General features: G+C 38.9%; 1 protein-coding gene across 1 annotated transcript in view; it reads right to left on the bottom strand.

Moving 5' to 3' along the window:
- Positions 1-19,891, bottom strand: part of LOC100997183 (contactin-associated protein-like 3) — a gene marked incomplete at its 5' end in the record, with an annotated part of 72,775 nt that overhangs the window by 43,825 nt on the left and 9,059 nt on the right. The window contains 2 exon segments of the mRNA XM_031654027.1: positions 11,657-11,860; positions 19,666-19,785. Coding sequence (XP_031509887.1) covers positions 11,657-11,860; positions 19,666-19,785 — 324 coding nt within the window.

Here is a 19,891-nt window from a genome sequence, read left to right as displayed (position 1 = left end):
AGAATGCCACTTTAAAAATTATCAACTTCACCATTAAACTCTCGCGGATTAAAGAGCAAAACACTCATTCTATCCTAATGTACAAATGTAAATTTACATTTAAATCTCCCATATTTCCCATAAAGTAGTAAAAATATATTTTTTAGAAACAGTAACAAAAAGACGTAAGGGGGGAACTTCTAGACTGATAAAAGATCTTATAGACTTGTCTATCCCTGCTATTTCCACCAAGGATAATGATACATTCTGGAAATAATACAGAAGACAACCGAAGAGGATTCTGAAAGGCAGAAAGAGGAAGGTTAGGACCCCGGGACTGGAAAATACAATAACATAACTTAAAAAAAAATGCTGAATCGGCTCAAGAATAGAGTGAAAATACAGAGGACAGAATCACTGAACTTTAGGACTCATCAATAGGCTTTATCTAACCTGACCAAAAAAGAGAAGACAGACTGAATATAAAAAGAACTGAGCCATAGGGTTCTATCAGACAATACCAGAATCTCAAAAAGAGAGAAGAAAGTGTGCTGAAAGAGTACCAAAAAAATACTGGCTATAAACTTCCCATGTAAGGTAAAACATATTAACCCACAGATTTAAGAAGCTATGTAAGTCCAAAAAAGGTTAAACCCAAAAATATCCACACCAAGATCTATCATAATTGAACTTACTGGAAACAAAACAAAAAAATCTTGAAAGCAGCCTGAGAGAAGAACACATTACCTGTAAAAGAACCCTAATTTGAGTGATAGTAGATTACTCATCTGAAATTATAGAACCAGAAGGAATGGCATAATTTTTTCAGGGCTGATAGAAAAGAATTGTCAACTATAAATTCTATATCCAGAGAAACTATCCTTCAAGAATAAAATGGAAATAAAACCTTTTTAACACAAAAGAAAACTAAAATAATTTGTCGCTAGCAGACATTCCCTAAAGAATGGCTAGAGGAGGTTTTTCAAAAGGAAAAGAAACTATAACGAAGGATTCTTGGAACATCAGGGAAAAAATGAAAAGAGAAGAAATATGGGTAAATATAATAGACTATCCTTATCATTAATTTTTGAAATGACATATGATAATTGACACAAAAATTGTAATACCATATGATACTCAAGACAATGATATATAGAAGTGGGGAAGATAAAGGACCCAAATAGAAATAAGGATTCCATATTTCATTATATGAGTGAAAATATTTAAGTTGACTGTGATAAGTCACATATGTACACTATAATATCAAGCAATCAGTAAGAAGATTATAAAAATTAAATGTAAATGGTTAAAATATAACAAAAGTTAGACACTGGCAGAGTGAACTGAAAAAAAATAACACAACTAGAGATTTATAAGAAACTCACTTCGAAATAAACATAGGTAGGTTAAAAGCAAAAGGATGGAAAAAATACTCTGCAAAATTAACTTTGAGAGAAAGCAGAATAGTTATCTCATAAAACAAACTTCAGATCAAAAATACTAGAAGCAAACAGGGACATTACATAATGATTTGTTTTTAAAAAAACAGTCACCAGGAAGACATAAATGCATATGCAAGAAACAATCGACCCTTAAAAAATGAAGCAAAAATTGAGACCTCCGGGTTTCCAATCTGACATGACGCTAAGTGTCTGGAAGTCATCACTCCCATTCTCACAAGAGAAAAGCTGAACTAACTAAAAATAAACAATTCTTCTTAGATCCATTAGAGAGTTAAAGTCATAGGGCAAACATTACTCCTAAAGCTGCAGAGACAAGTGAAAACAGGATCACAGCTAATGGAGCCAAAGCAGATGGTGGAGTCTGGTAAAAGCACTTACAATGTAATGGAGTAATTGGTGGATACCGAGCAAGGACAAGCTACAGAGATTAAAAACTCCTAGAGTGGGGGATAAGCCTCAGAGGGTCAACACACCTTCATGAGTTTTATCTCCAGGAAGAGCCCCATCAAGTTCTCAGAATAAAGATAGGAGAAGAATGCTCTTATGTCTCCAGCAGGAGGAGGGAAGGAGTAAACATTTTTGAAATAAGCGCAGAACATTATGTTCTCCTTAACAACATTCTAACCGCCCAAAAAACTAGTTTACTAGAGCCTAAACCACCTAGCGGAATGGAAATACCCAGCACCAGCCCCCTCTACCCTTCTTTTCTCACTCAAGGGAAGGGGAAGGAAGCTGAGAAGCACTCAGAAGGTCACAGTCCAGGAAGACAGGTTCTCTAAAAGACTGACATAATCGTAAGAGTATAGGATGCTTTGGCCGGGCATGGTGGCTCATGCCTGTAATCCCAGCACTTTGGGAGGCCGAGGTGGGTGGATCACGAGGTCATGAGATTGAGACCATCCTGGTTAACATGGTGAAACCCCATCTCTACTAAAAATAACAAAAAATTAGCCGGGTGTGGTGGCGAGCGCCTGTAGTCCCAGCTATTCGGGAGGCTGAGGCAGGAGAATGGTATGAACCCGGGAGGCAGAGCTTGTAGTGAGACGAGATCATGCCACTGCACTCCAGCCTGGGCGACAGAGAGAGACCCCGTCTCAAAAAAAAATAAAATAAAATAAAAAAAGAATATAGGATGCTTCTCCTCTCCTCACACCTTACCATCACATCAGTAAGTTACCTGTATAGTAACAGGAGACTAAAAATGAAACAGCTGTCAATTTTAGACCCTATTTAAGACAGAGTCTCTAGGGAAACTCAAATAAAACAGAAGAAAGAAAAATAAAAGAATCTTAGTGGAAAATTTAGCCTGTGACACCACAGTTATACATAGAGCAAACACAGCCTAACTACTAACCAGATAAACATAAAACCTTACTTTAAAGGCCTCCTTACCTCAGTTCCTCTGCCAATACAACATGTCTGGCTTTCAATAGAAAATTGCAAGGTATGCTAAAGCCAAACAATACAATCTTATGAGACAAATCAAGCAAACACGCAGATATAACAGATTTGGAAATATTGGATAAGGAATTTGAAATAATAATATGCTAAGGGCTCTATGTTGAAAAAGTGGGGGCAACATGCAAGAACAGATAGGTATTATAAACAAAGATATGAAATCTCTCAGAAAGACTGGGAAGACTGGGAAGTGGTGAGGAAAGAATCAGTGAGTTTGAAGAGATGGCAATAAAAATTTTCCATTAAACACAAAGAGAAAAAGAATGAAAAATGAAACTTAATATCCAAAACCCATTGGACAATTTTCTTTTCTTTTTTTTTTGAGACAGAGTCTTGCGTCTCGCTCTGTCGCCTGGGCCGGAGTGCAGTGGCCGGATCTCGGCTCACTGCAAGCTCTGCCCCCCGGGTTCACGCCATTCTCCTGCCTCAGCCTCCCGAGTAGCTGGGACTACAGGCGCCACCACCACACCCGGCTAATTTTTTGTATTTTTACAAAAAATACAGAGATGGGTTTTCACCATGTTAGCTAGGATGGTATCAATCTCCTGACCTCATGATCCGCCCGCCTTGGCCTCCCAAAGTGCTGGGATTATAGGCGTGAGCCACCGTGCCCAGACCTGTTGGACAATTTCAAACGGTATAACCCATGTAACCCATAATGGAAATAGCAGAAATAGAAGGGAGAGAGTGAGAACCAGAATATTTAAAATAATGACAGTTGAGAATGTTTCAAAATTAATGACAGACATGAAACCATAGGTTCAGGAATCTCAGCAAACACCAAGCAGGTTACCTAGGCATCTCATATTCACAATGCAAAAAATCAAAGACTTTCTTAAAATTAAAATAAAATCTTTTAAAAATAAACTATTGAAATAAACCAGAGTAAAATAAAATATCTATATAGGAGCAAGAATGAGAATTATGCCAGATTTCTCTTAAGAAACGATGCAAGCAAGAAGATAGTGAAGTGAAATATTTAAACTGTTGAGAGAAAACACACACTAATATAGAATTCAATATCCAGTAAAATTATCCTAAATAGTAAAGTAGAAGTAAAGACTGTCTTAGATGAACAGAAATTGAGGAAATCTTTCTCCAGTAGACCTACCTTGTAAGTCGTGTTAACAGAAGTTCCTCAGAGAAGAGAAAAACGATATAGGTAAAATAAAATCTAGTGTCTTCTTCTTAATTGATGTAATAGGTAACAGTTAGTTCTAGATAATTCTAACAGTGTATTGGGTGATTATGGCTTATGAATAAGTAAAATGAATGATAGCAATGTAATACAAAATAAGACAGAAGGATTGGAAATACTGTGTTATAAAGTACCAGCACCATTAATGAAGTGGAATAGTGTTATTTGAAAGTAGATTGTTATAATGTATATTTCATACTCAAAGGCTACCACTAAAACAATTACAAAGAAATGTAATTAATATTCTAGGAGAAGTGAGGATATGGAATCATATTAAATGCTCAATTAAAACAAAAAAATGTGAGAGAGGAAGTCAGGAAAAAAAGAAGAAACAAGGGCAACAAATAAAAAAGAGTTACAGTATGTCAAATATTAATCCAAGTACCAATAATCACTTTAAATGTCAACAGTCTGAATATACCAATTAAGACAGAGGCTGTCAGAGTGGACGGCAACAACAACAAAAAAAACCTTGATCCACCTATATGTTGTCTACTGAAATCCTCTTTAAATATAAAATGGCAAGTAGATTTAAAGAGCTAGAGAAAGATATACCATACTAACACTAACCAAAAGAAAGCCAGAGTATCTAAATTAATTTTAGACAAAGCCAACTGCAGAGCAAGGAAAATTATCAGAGATGAAAAAGGGCATTACATGATAACAAAGGGGTTAATATAACAAGAAGATATAATAATACTGTGTATATATCTAGCAACAGAAGAGTCAAAATATATTAGGGGAAAACAATAGAACTGCAAGGACAGAAAGACACATCCATTATTACCACTGGAGACTTCAACACCCCTCTATGAGTAAGTGACAGACTTAGCAGGAAGAAAATCATTAAGGATAGATTTGAACTGAACAGCACCATCAGTCAACTGGATCTACTTTAGAATTCAATTAGCGTTACACAATACTTTGTCCAAACACTGCAGAATACACACTGTACTCAAAGACAAATGCACAATTCATTAAGTTAAACCACATTCTAGGCCACAGAACACTTTACCAAATTTAAAAGAATAGAAATCATAAAAGGTATGTTCCTGAATCAGAATGAAATTAAACTAATAATAGCAGAAAGAGAATTGAAATATCCTCAAATACCAAAAAATTTAAAAACACATTTCTAAATAATAAAACATGGTGAAAGAGAAAGTCTCAAGAGAAAACAAAATTTTTAACTAAGCCAGTAATTAATAACTTTCTCAAACAGAAGGTACCAAGCCTAGATGATTCACTGGTGAATTCTATCAATATTGGAGAAATAAATGATACCAATTTTCCACAATCTATTGCAGAAAATAGAAGCAGAGTGACTATTTCTTAACTCATTCCATGGGCCAGCATTACCCTAATACCCAAACCAGCAAAACCTTACAAAAAAGTAAACTGCAAACAAATCTCTCTCCTGAATATGGATGAAGCAATCCTTTAAAAATACTAGCAAACTGAACCCAACAATGTATAAAAATAAATGCCACAACCAAGTGGGATTTACTCTATATATGCCTTTAACATTTAAAAATTAACTAATATAGTCCATCAGATCAACAAGCTAAAGAATAAAAATCATATGCTTTTAGTACTTTCTGCTCAATTTTATGTAAACTTAAAATTGCTCAAAAATATAAAGCCTATTAATATAAGAAAACTGATGGAACAGAATGGAAAAATAAACAGATCCACAATTATAGTACAGATTTCAAAATGTCTCTCTTAGCAACTGATAGAACTACTGGACAAAAAGTCAGCAAGGACACAGAAGATCTGAACAACATAATCAACCAACAGGATCTCATTGAAATACACACAGAATACTCAACTTAAGAAGAGCAGAATATACATTTTTTTCAAATGTCCATGAGACATTTAGAAGACAGACCATATCCCGGGGAACAAAACAAACCTCGACATATTTAAAAGAACTAAAATCACACAAAGTATATTCTCTAAGCATAATGGAATCAAACTGGAAATCAATACCAGAAAGACAAAACGGAAATCTCTAAACACTTAGAAATTTTTAAAAATACACTTCTAAATAAGCTATAGGTCAACGAATATGCTTCAGAGAAATTTATTAAAATACCTAAATGAAAATGAAACTACATGAAAAACTAAATGAAAATGAGAATACAACTTATCAAAATATGTGAAATGTAGCTAAAACTGTGTTGATAGGGAAAATTTAGCAGTAAATGCTTACATTAGGAAAGAAGAAAGCCCTAAAGCCAATAATGTAAGTTCTTACCTCCAGAAACTAGAAAATAAAATAAAATTAACTCATACAAGCTGAAGGAAGGAGATAACAAAGAGCAGATGTCAATAAAATTTGAAACAGACAAATAATAGAGAAAATCATGAAATGAAAATCTAGTTCTAAAAAACAGTAAGACTGAAAAACTATCAAGACTGACAGATAAAAAAAGATGAGACAAACTACGAATATGAGAAATTTAAGTGGCTATCACTACAGATGCTGCAGACATCAAACAAATAATAAGAAAATACTATAAATAATTCCACACAAATCAACTTGACAATTTAGATTAATGGACAAATTTCTGAAAAAGTACAAACTACCACAATTCACCTAACATGAAATAGGTAATTTAAGTAATTATAACTCTTAAGAAAATTGAATTCATAATTTAAAATGACTGAAAAAAAAAATCTCTTGGCCCAGATGGTTTTACTAGAGAATTGTTTTTTTTTTTTTTTTTTTTTTTTTGAGATGAACTCTCGTTCTGTTGCCCAGGCTGGAGTGCAGTGGTGTGATCCTGGCTCACTAGAACCTCCGCCTCCCAAGTTCAAGCGATTCTCCTGCCTCAGCCTCCTGAGTAGCTGGGATTATAGGCATGCGCTACCCTGCCCAGCTGATTTTTGTATTTTTAGTGGAGAGGGGGTTTCACCATGTTGGCCAGGCAGGTCTCGAACTCCTGACCTCAAGTGATCCATCTGCCTTAGCCTCCCAAAGTGCTGGGATCACAGGTGTTGAGTCACCCTGCTGGGCCTTACTGCAGAATTCTACCAAATGTTTAAAGAAAAATTAAAGTTGATTTTACATAATCTCTTCCAGAAAACAGGAGACTAGAGAATGCTACCAAATTTATTTTATGTAGGCAGTATTGTCCTGATACTGAAACCAGATAAAGACAATATGAGAAAAGAAAACTACATATCAATATCTCTTATGAATTTGAATACAAACATATTCAATAAAATATTAACAAACAAAACACATTTGAAATGTAGTTTTTGAATTATAAATTATGGCCAAATAGGAGTTGCTCTAGTTATGCAAAGCTGATTCAATATGTCAACAGACAAAAGAAGAAATACAATATTTTAATACCAATTGACACAGAAAAGACATTTGACAAAAATCCAATGTCCTTTCAAAATAAAACCTGTCAGCCAACCAGGAATAAAAGGGAACTACCTCAACATAACGTGGGAAAAAAGAATGAATGCTTTTCCCCTAAGACAGGAAGCAAGGCAAGGATGTCTGCCCTCATCACTCTAGTTCAACCTAGTACTGAAAATGTAGGTATTGCAGTAAAGCAAGAAAAATAAATTAACTCCATACAGATTGACAAGGAAGAAATAAAGCTGACTCTACTTGCAGATGACATGATTTCACATAGAGAAAATCTCAAGGAATCTAAAAAAAGTTAAGTTCAAAAAAGTAAGAGGATATAAGATTAGTATGGAACAGTTAATTACATTTCTATATTCTAACAACAAACATATGTAAACAGAAATTTAAAGCACAACAGCACTTACAATCAATCAAGAAACTAAATAAATGCCTAAGCATGCTTATAAAACATATAATCGCTGGATGCTAAAAATTACAAAATGCTGAGGCAAGAAATCAAAGATCCAAATAAATGGAAAGAGATCTCATGTTCATGGATTGGAAGACTCAAAATAGTAAAACACCAATTTTCCCTACATTGAGCTATTATGTTTAATGTCACGCCCATAAAAATTCTAGCAAGACATTTGTAGACATTTGTAGACATAAACAAATTTATTATAAAATTTATACAGAATGAGGAAAGTTGCAGACTTACTTAAAGAATCTTGAAAAAGAAGAATAAAGCAGGAGGAATAAGTCAACCCTGCTATACAGGTACTATGTTCAAGTCAGGGTGATATTGGTGGAGGGATACAAATTAATGAAACAGATAAAGAATGCAGAAACAGACCCACCACACAAGTAAGTTCAACCAATTTTTAACACTATTTAAAATGTAATCAATGCAGGAAGGAAAGCCTTTTCAACAAATGGTTCTGGAGCAACTGAACATTCACAGTCAGAGAGAGTGAGAGAGAATCAACTCTCACAGCTTATATAAAGTGTGTCCCAAAATAGGGCATGGAATTAAAAGTAAAAGGTAAAACTATAAAACTTTTAGGAAAAAATTTCAAAAATCTTTGGAACTGGAATTTAGGGTTAGGTAAAGAATTTTTAGAATTGACATGATGTGTACAATCCGTAAAAGGAAAACATGATAAACTGAACCTCATCAAAATTAAAACTTTTGAAAAAATATTTGCAAATCACATATCCAACACAGGGCTAGTATCTAGAATATATAAAGAACTGAAAATTCAACAGTAACAAAACAAACAAATCCAAACGATTCAATTAGAAAATGGAACAACAACAAAAACACATTCACAGACATCTATCTCACTGAAAAGGATACACATATGGCAAATAAGCATATAAAACATGCTCAATATTATTAGACATCAGGGAGACACAAATTAAAACCACAATAAAGATATTACTACACACTTATCAGAATAGCTAAAATAAAAAATGGTCTTAACACCAAATGCTGATGAGGATGTGGAGGAAATGAAATCCTCATACACTGTTGGTGGGAATGGTAGAAGCATTCTAGAAGACAATTTGGTAGCTTTTTATAAAGCTAAGTATGCAGTTACCATATGACCCACCAATTGCACTTTGGGGCATTAATTCCAGAGAAATGAAAACTTATGTTCACACAAACCTATACACAATGTTCATAAAAACTTTATTCATAATAGCCCCAAACTGTAAACAAACAACCCAGATGCCCTTCAATGAGTGAATAAACTCTGGTATATCCATGCCACCGATTACTAATCAGCAATGAAAAGGAACAAATTACTGATATACACAATTATGCAAATGAATCTACAAGAGATTACATAGAATGAAAAAACTCAATCACAAAGAGTACATACTATATAATTTCGTTTACATAACATTCTTAAAATTTAAAAAAATTCCATAGAAATGAAGAACACATTAGTGGTTATTAACAAGCAATAGGAGGAATTCTTTTTTTATGAGACGGATTCTCGCTCTGTCACCCAGGCTGGAGTGCAGTGGTGGGATCTCGGCTCACTGCAAGCTCCACCTCCCGGGTTCACAACATTCTCCTGCCTCAGCCTTCCAAGTAGCTTGCACTACAGGCGCCACCACCACGCCTGGCTAATTTTTTGTATTTTTAGTAGAGACAGGGTTTCCACCGTGTTAGCCAGGATGATCTCGATCTCCTGACCTCGTGATCCACCCGCCTCGGTCTCCCAAAGTGCTGGGATTACAGGCTTGAGCCACCGCGCCCGGCCAGTAGGAGGAATTCTTGTGCTGATGGAAATACTGTGTATCTTGACTGTATGGATGTCAAGATTCTGGCTCCGATATTGCACTACACTATACTTCTACAAGATGTCACCTTGGGGTGGGGGAACTGCTTAACGGTTACTTGGGTTCTCTCTTTTACTTCTCACAAGTGTATGTAAATCTACAATTATCTCAAAAAAAATTTTTTTAAAAATATATTATCTTTTCAAAAGAGGAGAAATAGGGAAATTACCACTGACGGGAGTAGAATATTCCATTTCTTGTGTTATTTTAGACCCTAGCCCAGTAGTTTCCAAAAGATTACCTGGCGATTTTTTAAAAACAATGCCAAATCCAAGGCTATACTTCATTCAATAACAACGAACTAACAAACAATTAAGTTTTGGAATGCCAACCTTAAAAAACTGGAGAACTGGGAAGGAGAGTTTCTTACTTACTGAACTTATGTAAGCTATCTCATTTATAAAAGAAACCCCATGAGATCAGTACTACAGGATCCATTTCATCAAAGAGGAAACAGAGTCTGAGAAAGATTAAGGAATGGCCAAAATTTCCATAGCTGCTAAGTGACAGACTTAGCATTTGAACTTCAAACTTGGAATGCAACGAGACCTTCGCTCTTTCTACTAGACCAAATTGGCTGGCAGGCATCCAAAAGAGAGAGGGATCACCCTGGGAAGGGACGCCGTTGCGGATTGCACAGGTCTAGCACAGTGGGTAAGATTTAAGAGTGGGAGGGCCGGGCGTGGTGGCTCACGCCTGTAATCCCAGCACTTTTGGAGGCTGAGGCAGGCGGATCACCTGAGGTCAGGAGTTCAAGAACATCCTGACCAACACGGTGAAACCCCGTCTCTACTAAAAATACAAACATTAGCCGGGCGTGGCGGCACACGCCTGTATTCCCAGCTATTACGGAGGCTGAGGTAGGAGAATGGCTTGAATCCAGGATGGGGGCGGGGGGCGTTGCAGCGAGCAAAGATCGTGACACTGCACTTCAGCCTGGGCGACAGAGAGGCGAATCCAGGCAGAGGAAATGGTCTGGCATATTCCAGGGGCTGACTGGCCAGGACGGATTAGGGAAGGCAATGCAGGTATGGGTTAGTGGATCAGCGCAAACCACCTTCATATGACACTCATACACCACTTTCAACTTAACAAAAGATTTTGTATTGAAAATTTAAGAGTGAAATTAAAGTGGCTTTATTATGCTACCGACATACACTGTTTTTGTTTGTTTTTTTAAGACAAGGTGTTGCTCTGCTGCCCAAGCTGGAGGGCAGTGAAGCAATCACAGCTCACTGCAGAGTTTCCAAAAGATTACTTCCATTTATGAAGATTCAGGTATACATTTCTCAAGACATAATTTCAAAAAAATGAGACACCCACTGAAAACAGTTTTTAATAACACTAGTAATTATTTCACCCTAGACCACAGTGAGAGTAGCGGGGCTGAGGAAAGGCATACTCAGATAATCTAAAGGGAGGAAACAAACGTTCCAGGTAGATTCAGAAGAAGACTTTGAGAAGAGTAAGGAGGTTACTGGTTCCCACTGGTCTTCATGAAGAACTCTGCTATACCCAACCTGCCCTACAGCCATTTTCCCCCAGTGTGAATGGAAAGCTAAGTCATAAGTTATTAGCAAAATTTCCCTGAATTAAAAAAGGCCAAGTCACTCACTAATCCTGCACATGAACGCTGAACGTCTCTCAGCGGTCAAGAAGGCGCTCAATTGCTCTTTTGTCCAATCAAGAGCGGGAAGAAAAGGTCAGAGCGGTCAGGCCTTTGAACTACGCGCCACGGGAGTGACCCTGGCCTTTTCTCCCTGGAAAGGCATCTCGCAGCCCGAGCGCCGCGCCCGGGCCCCGTGTGCCCCCGTAGCCTCCAGCCGGGGCGCTTACCTCGTGAGTCCGGGCGCCGCGCGGTCCCGCAGCGCAGAGCCAGCCGCTGCTCGCAGCGCTCCGCCAGGCTCACCGCGGCCCGCAGCTGCCCCGCGCCCGCCGCGTACGCGAAGGACACAGCCGAGCGCGGGTGCCCGCTGGGGGCACCTCGGACGGTCACCGCGTCGGGGCCGCCGTGCCGCACCACGGTCCACGCGGCGTCTGCTGAGCAGAAACAGGCAAAGGAGAGGCATCACTGGGCGGCAGAGGCCAGCAGCAAGGGGCAAAGCAGACGCGTCTTTTATGTGCATACACTTTTTTTTTTAATTTATTTATTATTATTATACTTTAAGTTGTAGGGTACATGTGCATAACGTGCAGGTTTGTTACATATGTATACTTGTGCCATGTTGCTGTGCTGCACCCATCAACTCGTCATTTACATCAGGTATAACTCCCAATGCAATCCCTCCCCCCTCCCCCCTCCCCATGATAGGCCCCGGTGTGTGATGTTCCCCTTCCCAAGTCCAAGTGATCTCATTGTTCAGTTCCCACCTATGAGTGAGAACATGCGGTGTTTGGTTTTCTGTTCTTGTGATAGTTTGCTAAGAATGATGGTTTCCAGCTGCATCCATGTCCCTACAAAGGACACAAACTCATCCTTTTTTATGGCTGCATAAAGACACATGCACACGTATGTTTATTGCAGCACTATTCACAATAGCAAAGACTTGGAATCAGCCCAGATGTCCATCAGTGACAGACTGGATTAAGAAAATGTGGCACATGTACATACACTTTTAATTGAAATTTGCATTACTGCATGTTTGCCCCGATTTGAGGAGTTGGACCTGTGTAACAATGTACTGAGCCAGAACTCAGCCTCTAAGAAAAAACGTATGGGGAGAACTGATGGCCAAACTTTTGTGACGTCATGCCTAAAAGTGTATCATGTAAGCAATGACTCTTTAGTTGTTAAAACCATTTTTTACATCAACACAAGCATGGGGCCAAACTGTCTGGATCTTTATCTTTCTAAACTCATCTGCATTTTCCTCATCTGTATGTGCCTCTATTTCTTTCATTATCAAATAAATTTATAAAAGATACATATTGGGACGATGTGACGCACATACTCACGGGTATAATAGGAAGCAGCTCTATTAAAATAAAGTGGTTTAATTGTGTCAGCTTCTCCATCAGTGACCAAGCCCAGAGGAATCAGAGGCCTTGAGCTTCTAACAGCACTTTCCAGGCGGTGACTCTGGGCATCTGACTGCCTGCTGACATCATTTCTGATGTATCTCTGTTACTTGATTACTTATATTGTTTTGATGAAATAAAAACAGAATGACTCCACATCTCATAAGGGAAGAAGTGCATCTTGAGTTCTTCAGTGTTCCCAACAATGGACCTCCCACCAGACTCGAAGTCACTTTAATCCTATGCTGGTGCTGTCCGGTCCTTTAACCTCTAGTAAGATGTATTTAGAATAATGGACATTTTACATAAAAATTTTCCAAACTGGAGAGACTACGAAAGATTCATATGAGGATTTTTTTAAGAACTACGAAACAAAACAATGTAATATATTTTACCTTGATAAATCACCCTTCCAGCCCTTCACATCTCAGGATGTTTAATGGCTTGGCTGCTAACCGTGCATAAGACAAATTTCGCAGCCTTACTGTTACTTTACACACGCCTAACAGTAACAACAACAGAGATCAGAGGAACGGACAAGAAAACCAGCCACGCTACTGAAATATCTCTTTCGTCACAAAACCCATGGAGAGCAAAGGTGTGATATGTACAAATGAGCCACAAGTTCAGAAAAAATCTGCAAATTTAAATAATGAATGCAATTTTCAATTACGTTATCACTCCGCTCACTGTACTCACCAAAGGAGGCTCTAAGTGTGCCTATGGTAATTTCAGTTCCATGGGTTCTTCCTTTAATATTGCTCTTTTATTTTAAAATTTTTATTTTATTTATTTATTTTTGAGACAGAGTCTTGCTCTATCGCCCAGGCTGGGGTGCAGTGGCGCTATCTCGGCTCACTGCAACCTCCGCCTCCTGGGTTCAAGCAGTTCTCCTGTCTCAGCCTCCCACGTAGCTGGGACTACAGGCACACACTACCACACCGGGCTAATTTTCATATATTTTTTAGTAGAGACGGAGTTTCACCATGTTGAAACTGTTGGCCAAGCTGGTCTTGAAATCCCTACCTCAGGTGATCCACCTGCCTCAGCCTCCCAAAGTGCTGGGATTACAGGTTTGAACCACTGCGCCCGGCCTCATTTTAAAATTTTGACAATCTGGTGTTACTCTGTGCACATCACCTACTCTCACCTTCAGAGTTTTCCTATCAACTGAATCAAATATAGAAAAACCTATGGAACACTAAGTTGGGCATTGAAAATGATCAATCACATGCCATTTTTGGCCATGTGTTCATGATCTGTTGTACAGTGGGAGAGAAATGATGGTCCGGAGTAGTTCACATAGGCTGGTGGGCAGTATGATAGATTTGCAGTCACAAATGGTTAAGATGCAGTCATAGAAATGTCCTCAGTACTGAGAAGGGAACTGTTGAGAATACATCTGTAAAACTGTTTTTCTGAAGAGCAGAATAGTAACCAGGGACATTATAGAATATGCATTTGTGTTTATAAAATTCCACTTGACTCACTTCTCCTTATAATATCAGTAGTAAAAGACCCAAAGAAGGACACAGACCACTGCCGTTCCCCTAATTGCTCACAACTTATTTCAATAGATTATAAGCATATTAGAACTGGAAAGACCTCAAAGAGCATCTAATATAACCTCTATATTTTTCTTTTTCTTTTTTATTAGAGATAGGGTCTCCCTCTGTTGCCCAGCCTGGAGTACAGTGGCACCTTCATAGTTTACTGCAGCCTCAACCTCCAGGGATCAAGTGAATTGGACCTGAGTAGATTAATTATGACAGTGGCTAAATGCGGAAAGGGGTTCAGAGGTGTGGTTGAGTCAGAACACACTGGAGGCTGTCTCATTGGCCCAGGAGGAGGGTAACTGCAATAAGTTGATCCCTGTTTCACTCCTGTTGCTCAAATAAATATCTGACTTTGAAAATTAAGCTAATTTAACTTCATGATTTTGATTGGAATTAGCAGTACAGATGTTTCTCAATTTATGATGAAGTTGCATCTGGATAAACATTATAAATTAAAAATGCATTTTAATACATGTGACTTACTGAACCTAGCTCAACCTGGCCTAACTTAAATGTGCTCAGAACACTTAAATTGGCCTACAGTTGGGCAAAATCATTTAACACAATGCCTATTTCATAATAAAGTGTTGAATATCTCATTTATTAACTACTGTACTGAGAGTAAAAAATACTAATAATAATGCTTGTGGCCAGGCGTGGTGGCTCACGCCTGTAATCCCAGCACTTTGGGAGGCCGAGGCAGGTGGATTATGAGGTCAGGAGATCGAGACCATCCTGGCTAACATGGTGAAACCCCATCTCTACTAAAAAGACTAAAAATTAGCCGGGCATGGTGACAAGTGCCTGTAGTCCCAGCTACCGGGGAGGCCGAGGCAGGAGAATCACTTGAACCCAGGAGGTGGAGGTTGCAGTGAGCCGAGATCGTGCCACTGTACTGCAGCCAGGGCGACAGAGCGAGACTGTGTCAGAAGAATAATAATAATACTTGTATGGGTACTTGAAATCGGGATGCATATGTTTTCACATAGTAAAGTCACAATATTTTAAGTAGAACCATTGTAAATGGGGATTGTCTGCACTTAAATAATAAAATTTACTCAATATATCATATGAAATCCCCAGCATCTGGTATACCCATTCCAAACGCCCCAGAAGAAAAAAGAAAATAAGATCCACTGTGTTCTGTTGTCAGGATCATACATATTAAGATCTCTTTTTGGAGAACTGACCTCTTCATTTGTCTGAGAAAGTTCATTTCTTTACTCTTCAAGGAGAAGGTTTTGTTTTGTTTTTTCTCTCTTTCACACTTTAAGTATCTCACTCCATTATTCTTGCTGGCATGATTTCTGAAGAGAAGTTGCTATAATACTTATCTCCTCTGTAGGTAAGGTGCTTTCTTCCTCTGACTATTTTTAAGTTTACGTTTACCTGGGCCAGGTGTGGTGGCTCACGCCTGTAATCTCAGTACTTTTGGGAGGCTGAGGTGGGTGGATCACCTGAGGTCGGAAGTTCGAGACCAGCCTGACCAACACGGAGAAACCCTGTCTCTTAATAAAAATACAAAATTAGCCTGGCGTGGTGGCACATGCCTGTAATCCCAGCTACTCTGGAGGCTGAGGCAGAAGAATCACTTGGACCCGGGATATGGAGGTTGTGGTGACCCAAGTTCGTGCCATTGCACTCCAGCCTGGGCAACAAGAGTGAAACTCCATCTCAAAATGAATAAATAAATAAATAAATAAATAAATAAATAAATTAATTAATTAATTTTACTTTTACCTTTGAATTCTATAGTTTGAAAATATATGCCTGGTATAGTTTTGGGGGCCTTTCTCCTTCTTTAGTGTTCTCTGAACTTCCTGGATTTGTGGTTTGGTGTCTGATATTAATTTGTGGGAATTCTCAGTCATTATCGCTTCAAATATACTTCTGTTCCTTTCTTTCTTTTCCTAGAATTCTCTTCACATGTATGTTACACCTTTTGTAGCTGTGCCACTGTACTCAGATATTATGTTCTGGGTTTTTTGTTGTTTTTTTTTTTTTTGAGGGGGGGTTCAGTCTTTTTTTCTCTTTGCTTTTCAGTTTTGGAAGTTTCTATTGAGGTATCTCCAAGCTTAGGGGATTCTTTCCACAGCTGTGCCTGGTCTACTAATAAACCCATCAAAGGCATTTTTCATTTCTGTTATGCTGTTTTTGATCTCTAGCACTCCTTTTTGCTTCTTAGAATTTCCATCTCGCTGCTTACATCGTTCATCTGGTCTTGCATGCTATCTACTTTATCTATTATGGTTTTTTCCATATTAATTATAGTTGTTTAAAGTCCTGGTCTAATAATTAATAACTCTAACATCCTTGCCATATCTGAGTCAGTTTTTTTGTTTTTTTGAGATGGAACCTTGTTCTGTCGCCCAGGCTGGAGTGCAGTGGCGCGATCTCTGCTCACTGCAAGCTCCGCCTCCCAGGTTCACGACATTCTCCAGTCTCAGCCTCCTGAATAGCTGGGACTGCAGGCGCCCGCCACCATGCCCGGCTAATTTTTTTGTATTCTTAGTAGAGATGGGGTTTCACCATGTTAGCCAAGATAGTCTGGATCTCCTGACCTCGTGATCCACCCGTCTCGGCCTCCCACAGGCGTGAGCCACTGGGACCGGCCCTGAGTCTGTTTTTAATATTTGCTTTGTCTCTTCAAAGTATGTTTCTGCCTTGAAATTTTTTCTTTTTTTCTTTTTTTTAGAGACAAGGTCTTTGTTGCCCAGACTAGAGGGCAGTCGTGTGACCAAGGCTCATTGCAGTCTCCAACTCCCAGGCTCAAGCGATACTCCCACCTCAGCCTCCCAAGTAGCTGGCACTACAGATACATGCCACCATGCCTGTTTTGTTTTTTTATAGAGGTGAGGGTCTCACTGTGTTGCCCAGGCTGGTCTCAAACTAGTCTCAGGCTGTCTTCCCTCCTCAGCTTCTCAAAGTGATGGGATTACAGGTCTAGCTGAAATTTTTTCTTGATAGCCAGATGTGATGTACCAGGGAAAAGTAACTGCTGTAAAGAGGTCTGCAGTACTACAAGTAACATGTGTTGGAAGGCGAAAGGCTCTGCAGTCCTGTGATTAGGTCTGAGTCCTTTAGGGAGCCTGTGCCTCTGGGCTGTGACCTTCACAAGAGCTTCTCAGCCCTCCCTCCCATCACCACCCTTACATGGGACAGGATGGCCAGAGGTGGGTAATTTCCTTCCTCCAGGCATGTTAGGCTCTGAAAACAAAACAAAACAAAACAAAACAAAACAAAACGCCAGTAGCTTAGGTGAAATATTTGCCCTTGAGGAAAGACGTTGTTCAGAAGAACAGAAAGCTCTGGTGTACTTCAGGACGGTTCCTTTTCACCTCCCCCTTCTGGAAGCATGAGGAGATTTTTCTCCAGCATTCACTGTGAGAACCTGGTCAAGCTTCTAGGTGTAAAACTCACAGAAGTGTGGGGACCCTTCCCTGACTGGGTCTTCCTGGAGTTTTTAACTCTCAGACGTGTCCACATTGAGCATCCAGCAATTCGTCAATTAAGTGTAGGTTTTCCTACCTTGACGACGGTTTCTCCGAAGGTTTCTGCTTGTGGAAGAAAGTTGTCATTCTATATATAAGCCTGCCTGTCTCTCCAATTTTGGGGGGCAGCGGTTTGTTCTGTGACCTCACTTCTCTGCTGCATCTAAAAAATTTTGTTGATTTTTCAATTTGCCTGGCTTTTTACTTGTTCTTAAGACAGAATGCCTACTTCCAAGCTCTGAAGCAACTGCTTTTTGAAGGCTATTACCATACATACATTTCAAGCTATTAGAGTAGTAGTTTGACATTGTGCATTTTATAATCATTATTGCTTCATTTGAACAACTAGAGAATATATTACTGGCTACAGAGCAATGCAGTATCTAAAGGTAACCTTTTCTAGGGGAGAAAAGAGACTAGAGTTTAGTGATTCCTCTATTGTTAGCTCGATTTTGTCAGTAGATACATCCCTAACCAACTTTTCTGAGCCTTGGTTTTCTCATCTTAAAATGATGACAACCAAGGTCCTTCCTGGTTGTGACTTTGGTTGAGTCTTTTGATATCCACCAAGACCATTTTTATGGGATTTCTCACTTTGGTTTGATTGTCTGAGTCGGGGGATTTTGGAGGTAATTGGTGTCTCCTGGCAGAACATCTGTGTTTCTTTATCTTCAGCACATTGCCGCGCAGGTGGCTCTGAAACTTCTCAACGTCCCCTGTAAAGTTTTAATATTTTTTGGCAGTCTTTGCTAAGACACTTTAAATGACCATGTAATTTCAGTTATCTGTTCCTTTTTCCTTGGTGCTTGCTGATCCACTTGGTTCTTGTCCAAATTTATGAAACTTTTGAAATCTTTGGTCAGCACAACAAATGAGAACAGTTCCACTTTCCAGAGAGTTGGAAGAGCTATAGGTGACAACACATTTCTGTGAAAATGTAACTATTTAAAAGGCATTCTAGTGCAATCTTCTATAATCAAGCTGTGTTCATTTCTTTCTTTCTTTTTTTTTTTTTTTGAGATGGAGTCTCACTCTGTCACCAGGCTGGAGTGCAATGGCACGATCTCGGCTCACTGCAACCTCTGCCTCTTGGGTTCAAGAGACTCTCTTTCCTCAGCCTCCCAAGTAGCTGGGACTACAGGTGCGGGCGCCACCACACCCAGCTAATTTTTGTATTTTTAGTAGAGATGGGGTTTCACCATTTTGGCCAGGATGGTCTCGATCTCTTGACCTCGTGATCCGCCCGCCTAGGCCTCCCAAAGTGCTGGAATTACAGGCGTGAGCCACCACGCCCAGCCCAAGCTGTGTTCATTTCTAATAATATCTAAAGCACAAGAAATAACCAACTTTCCTTGGTTATGAAAAAATTATATGCCATAAAAATCACTACATTATTTAAGATGCACATAAAACACTAACATATCTATATACGTTGTTTCTTAGCACTTTTAAAGACCTTTGTTTTTTCTAAATATAGAAAGCATGTAAATCACCGAATCAGAGGTTTATATTTTATCATGATGCACATGAACAGATGTATTATGAGGAGTGCAGGAGCTAGAGAGACGCCCTGGCAAAGCATTAAATCTTGCCTATAATCCAACCCAGGCAAATAAGAAATACAAGAAAATTTTGTTGACAACAAAATTAACAAATACATATTTAATGCTTCTACTTAGCAAGTACACACTATCAAACTGCATGTTTTCATAATGCTGCCAACTAGGTAAATTTCTCCTTGGTCCGTTCTGATATATGCATCTAACAATGATCAACATACCTGTCATATTGCAGTACACAAGAAATGGTCCCAGGGGGCCACTTCCATCTGCATCAATATAGTAAAGCCCGGACGGGTTCCCTCGGTGCTTGTGGGCCTCACAAGACTGCTCGTAGAGAGCTGTAGGAGAACACCAGCCATAAGAACCAGAAAAAATATCTCCAGATGTTGAGTCAGTGTCCAAAGGTTTGCATTTCTGAATTACAGACATGTGATACATATGACC

The sequence above is a fragment of the Papio anubis genome, chromosome 13 (genome assembly GCF_008728515.1).
Source record: "Papio anubis isolate 15944 chromosome 13, Panubis1.0, whole genome shotgun sequence".
Taxonomy (NCBI): Eukaryota; Metazoa; Chordata; class Mammalia; order Primates; family Cercopithecidae; genus Papio; species Papio anubis.
Note: the sequence above shows the minus strand (reverse complement) of the source record. Positions and strands in the feature narration are given on the sequence as shown.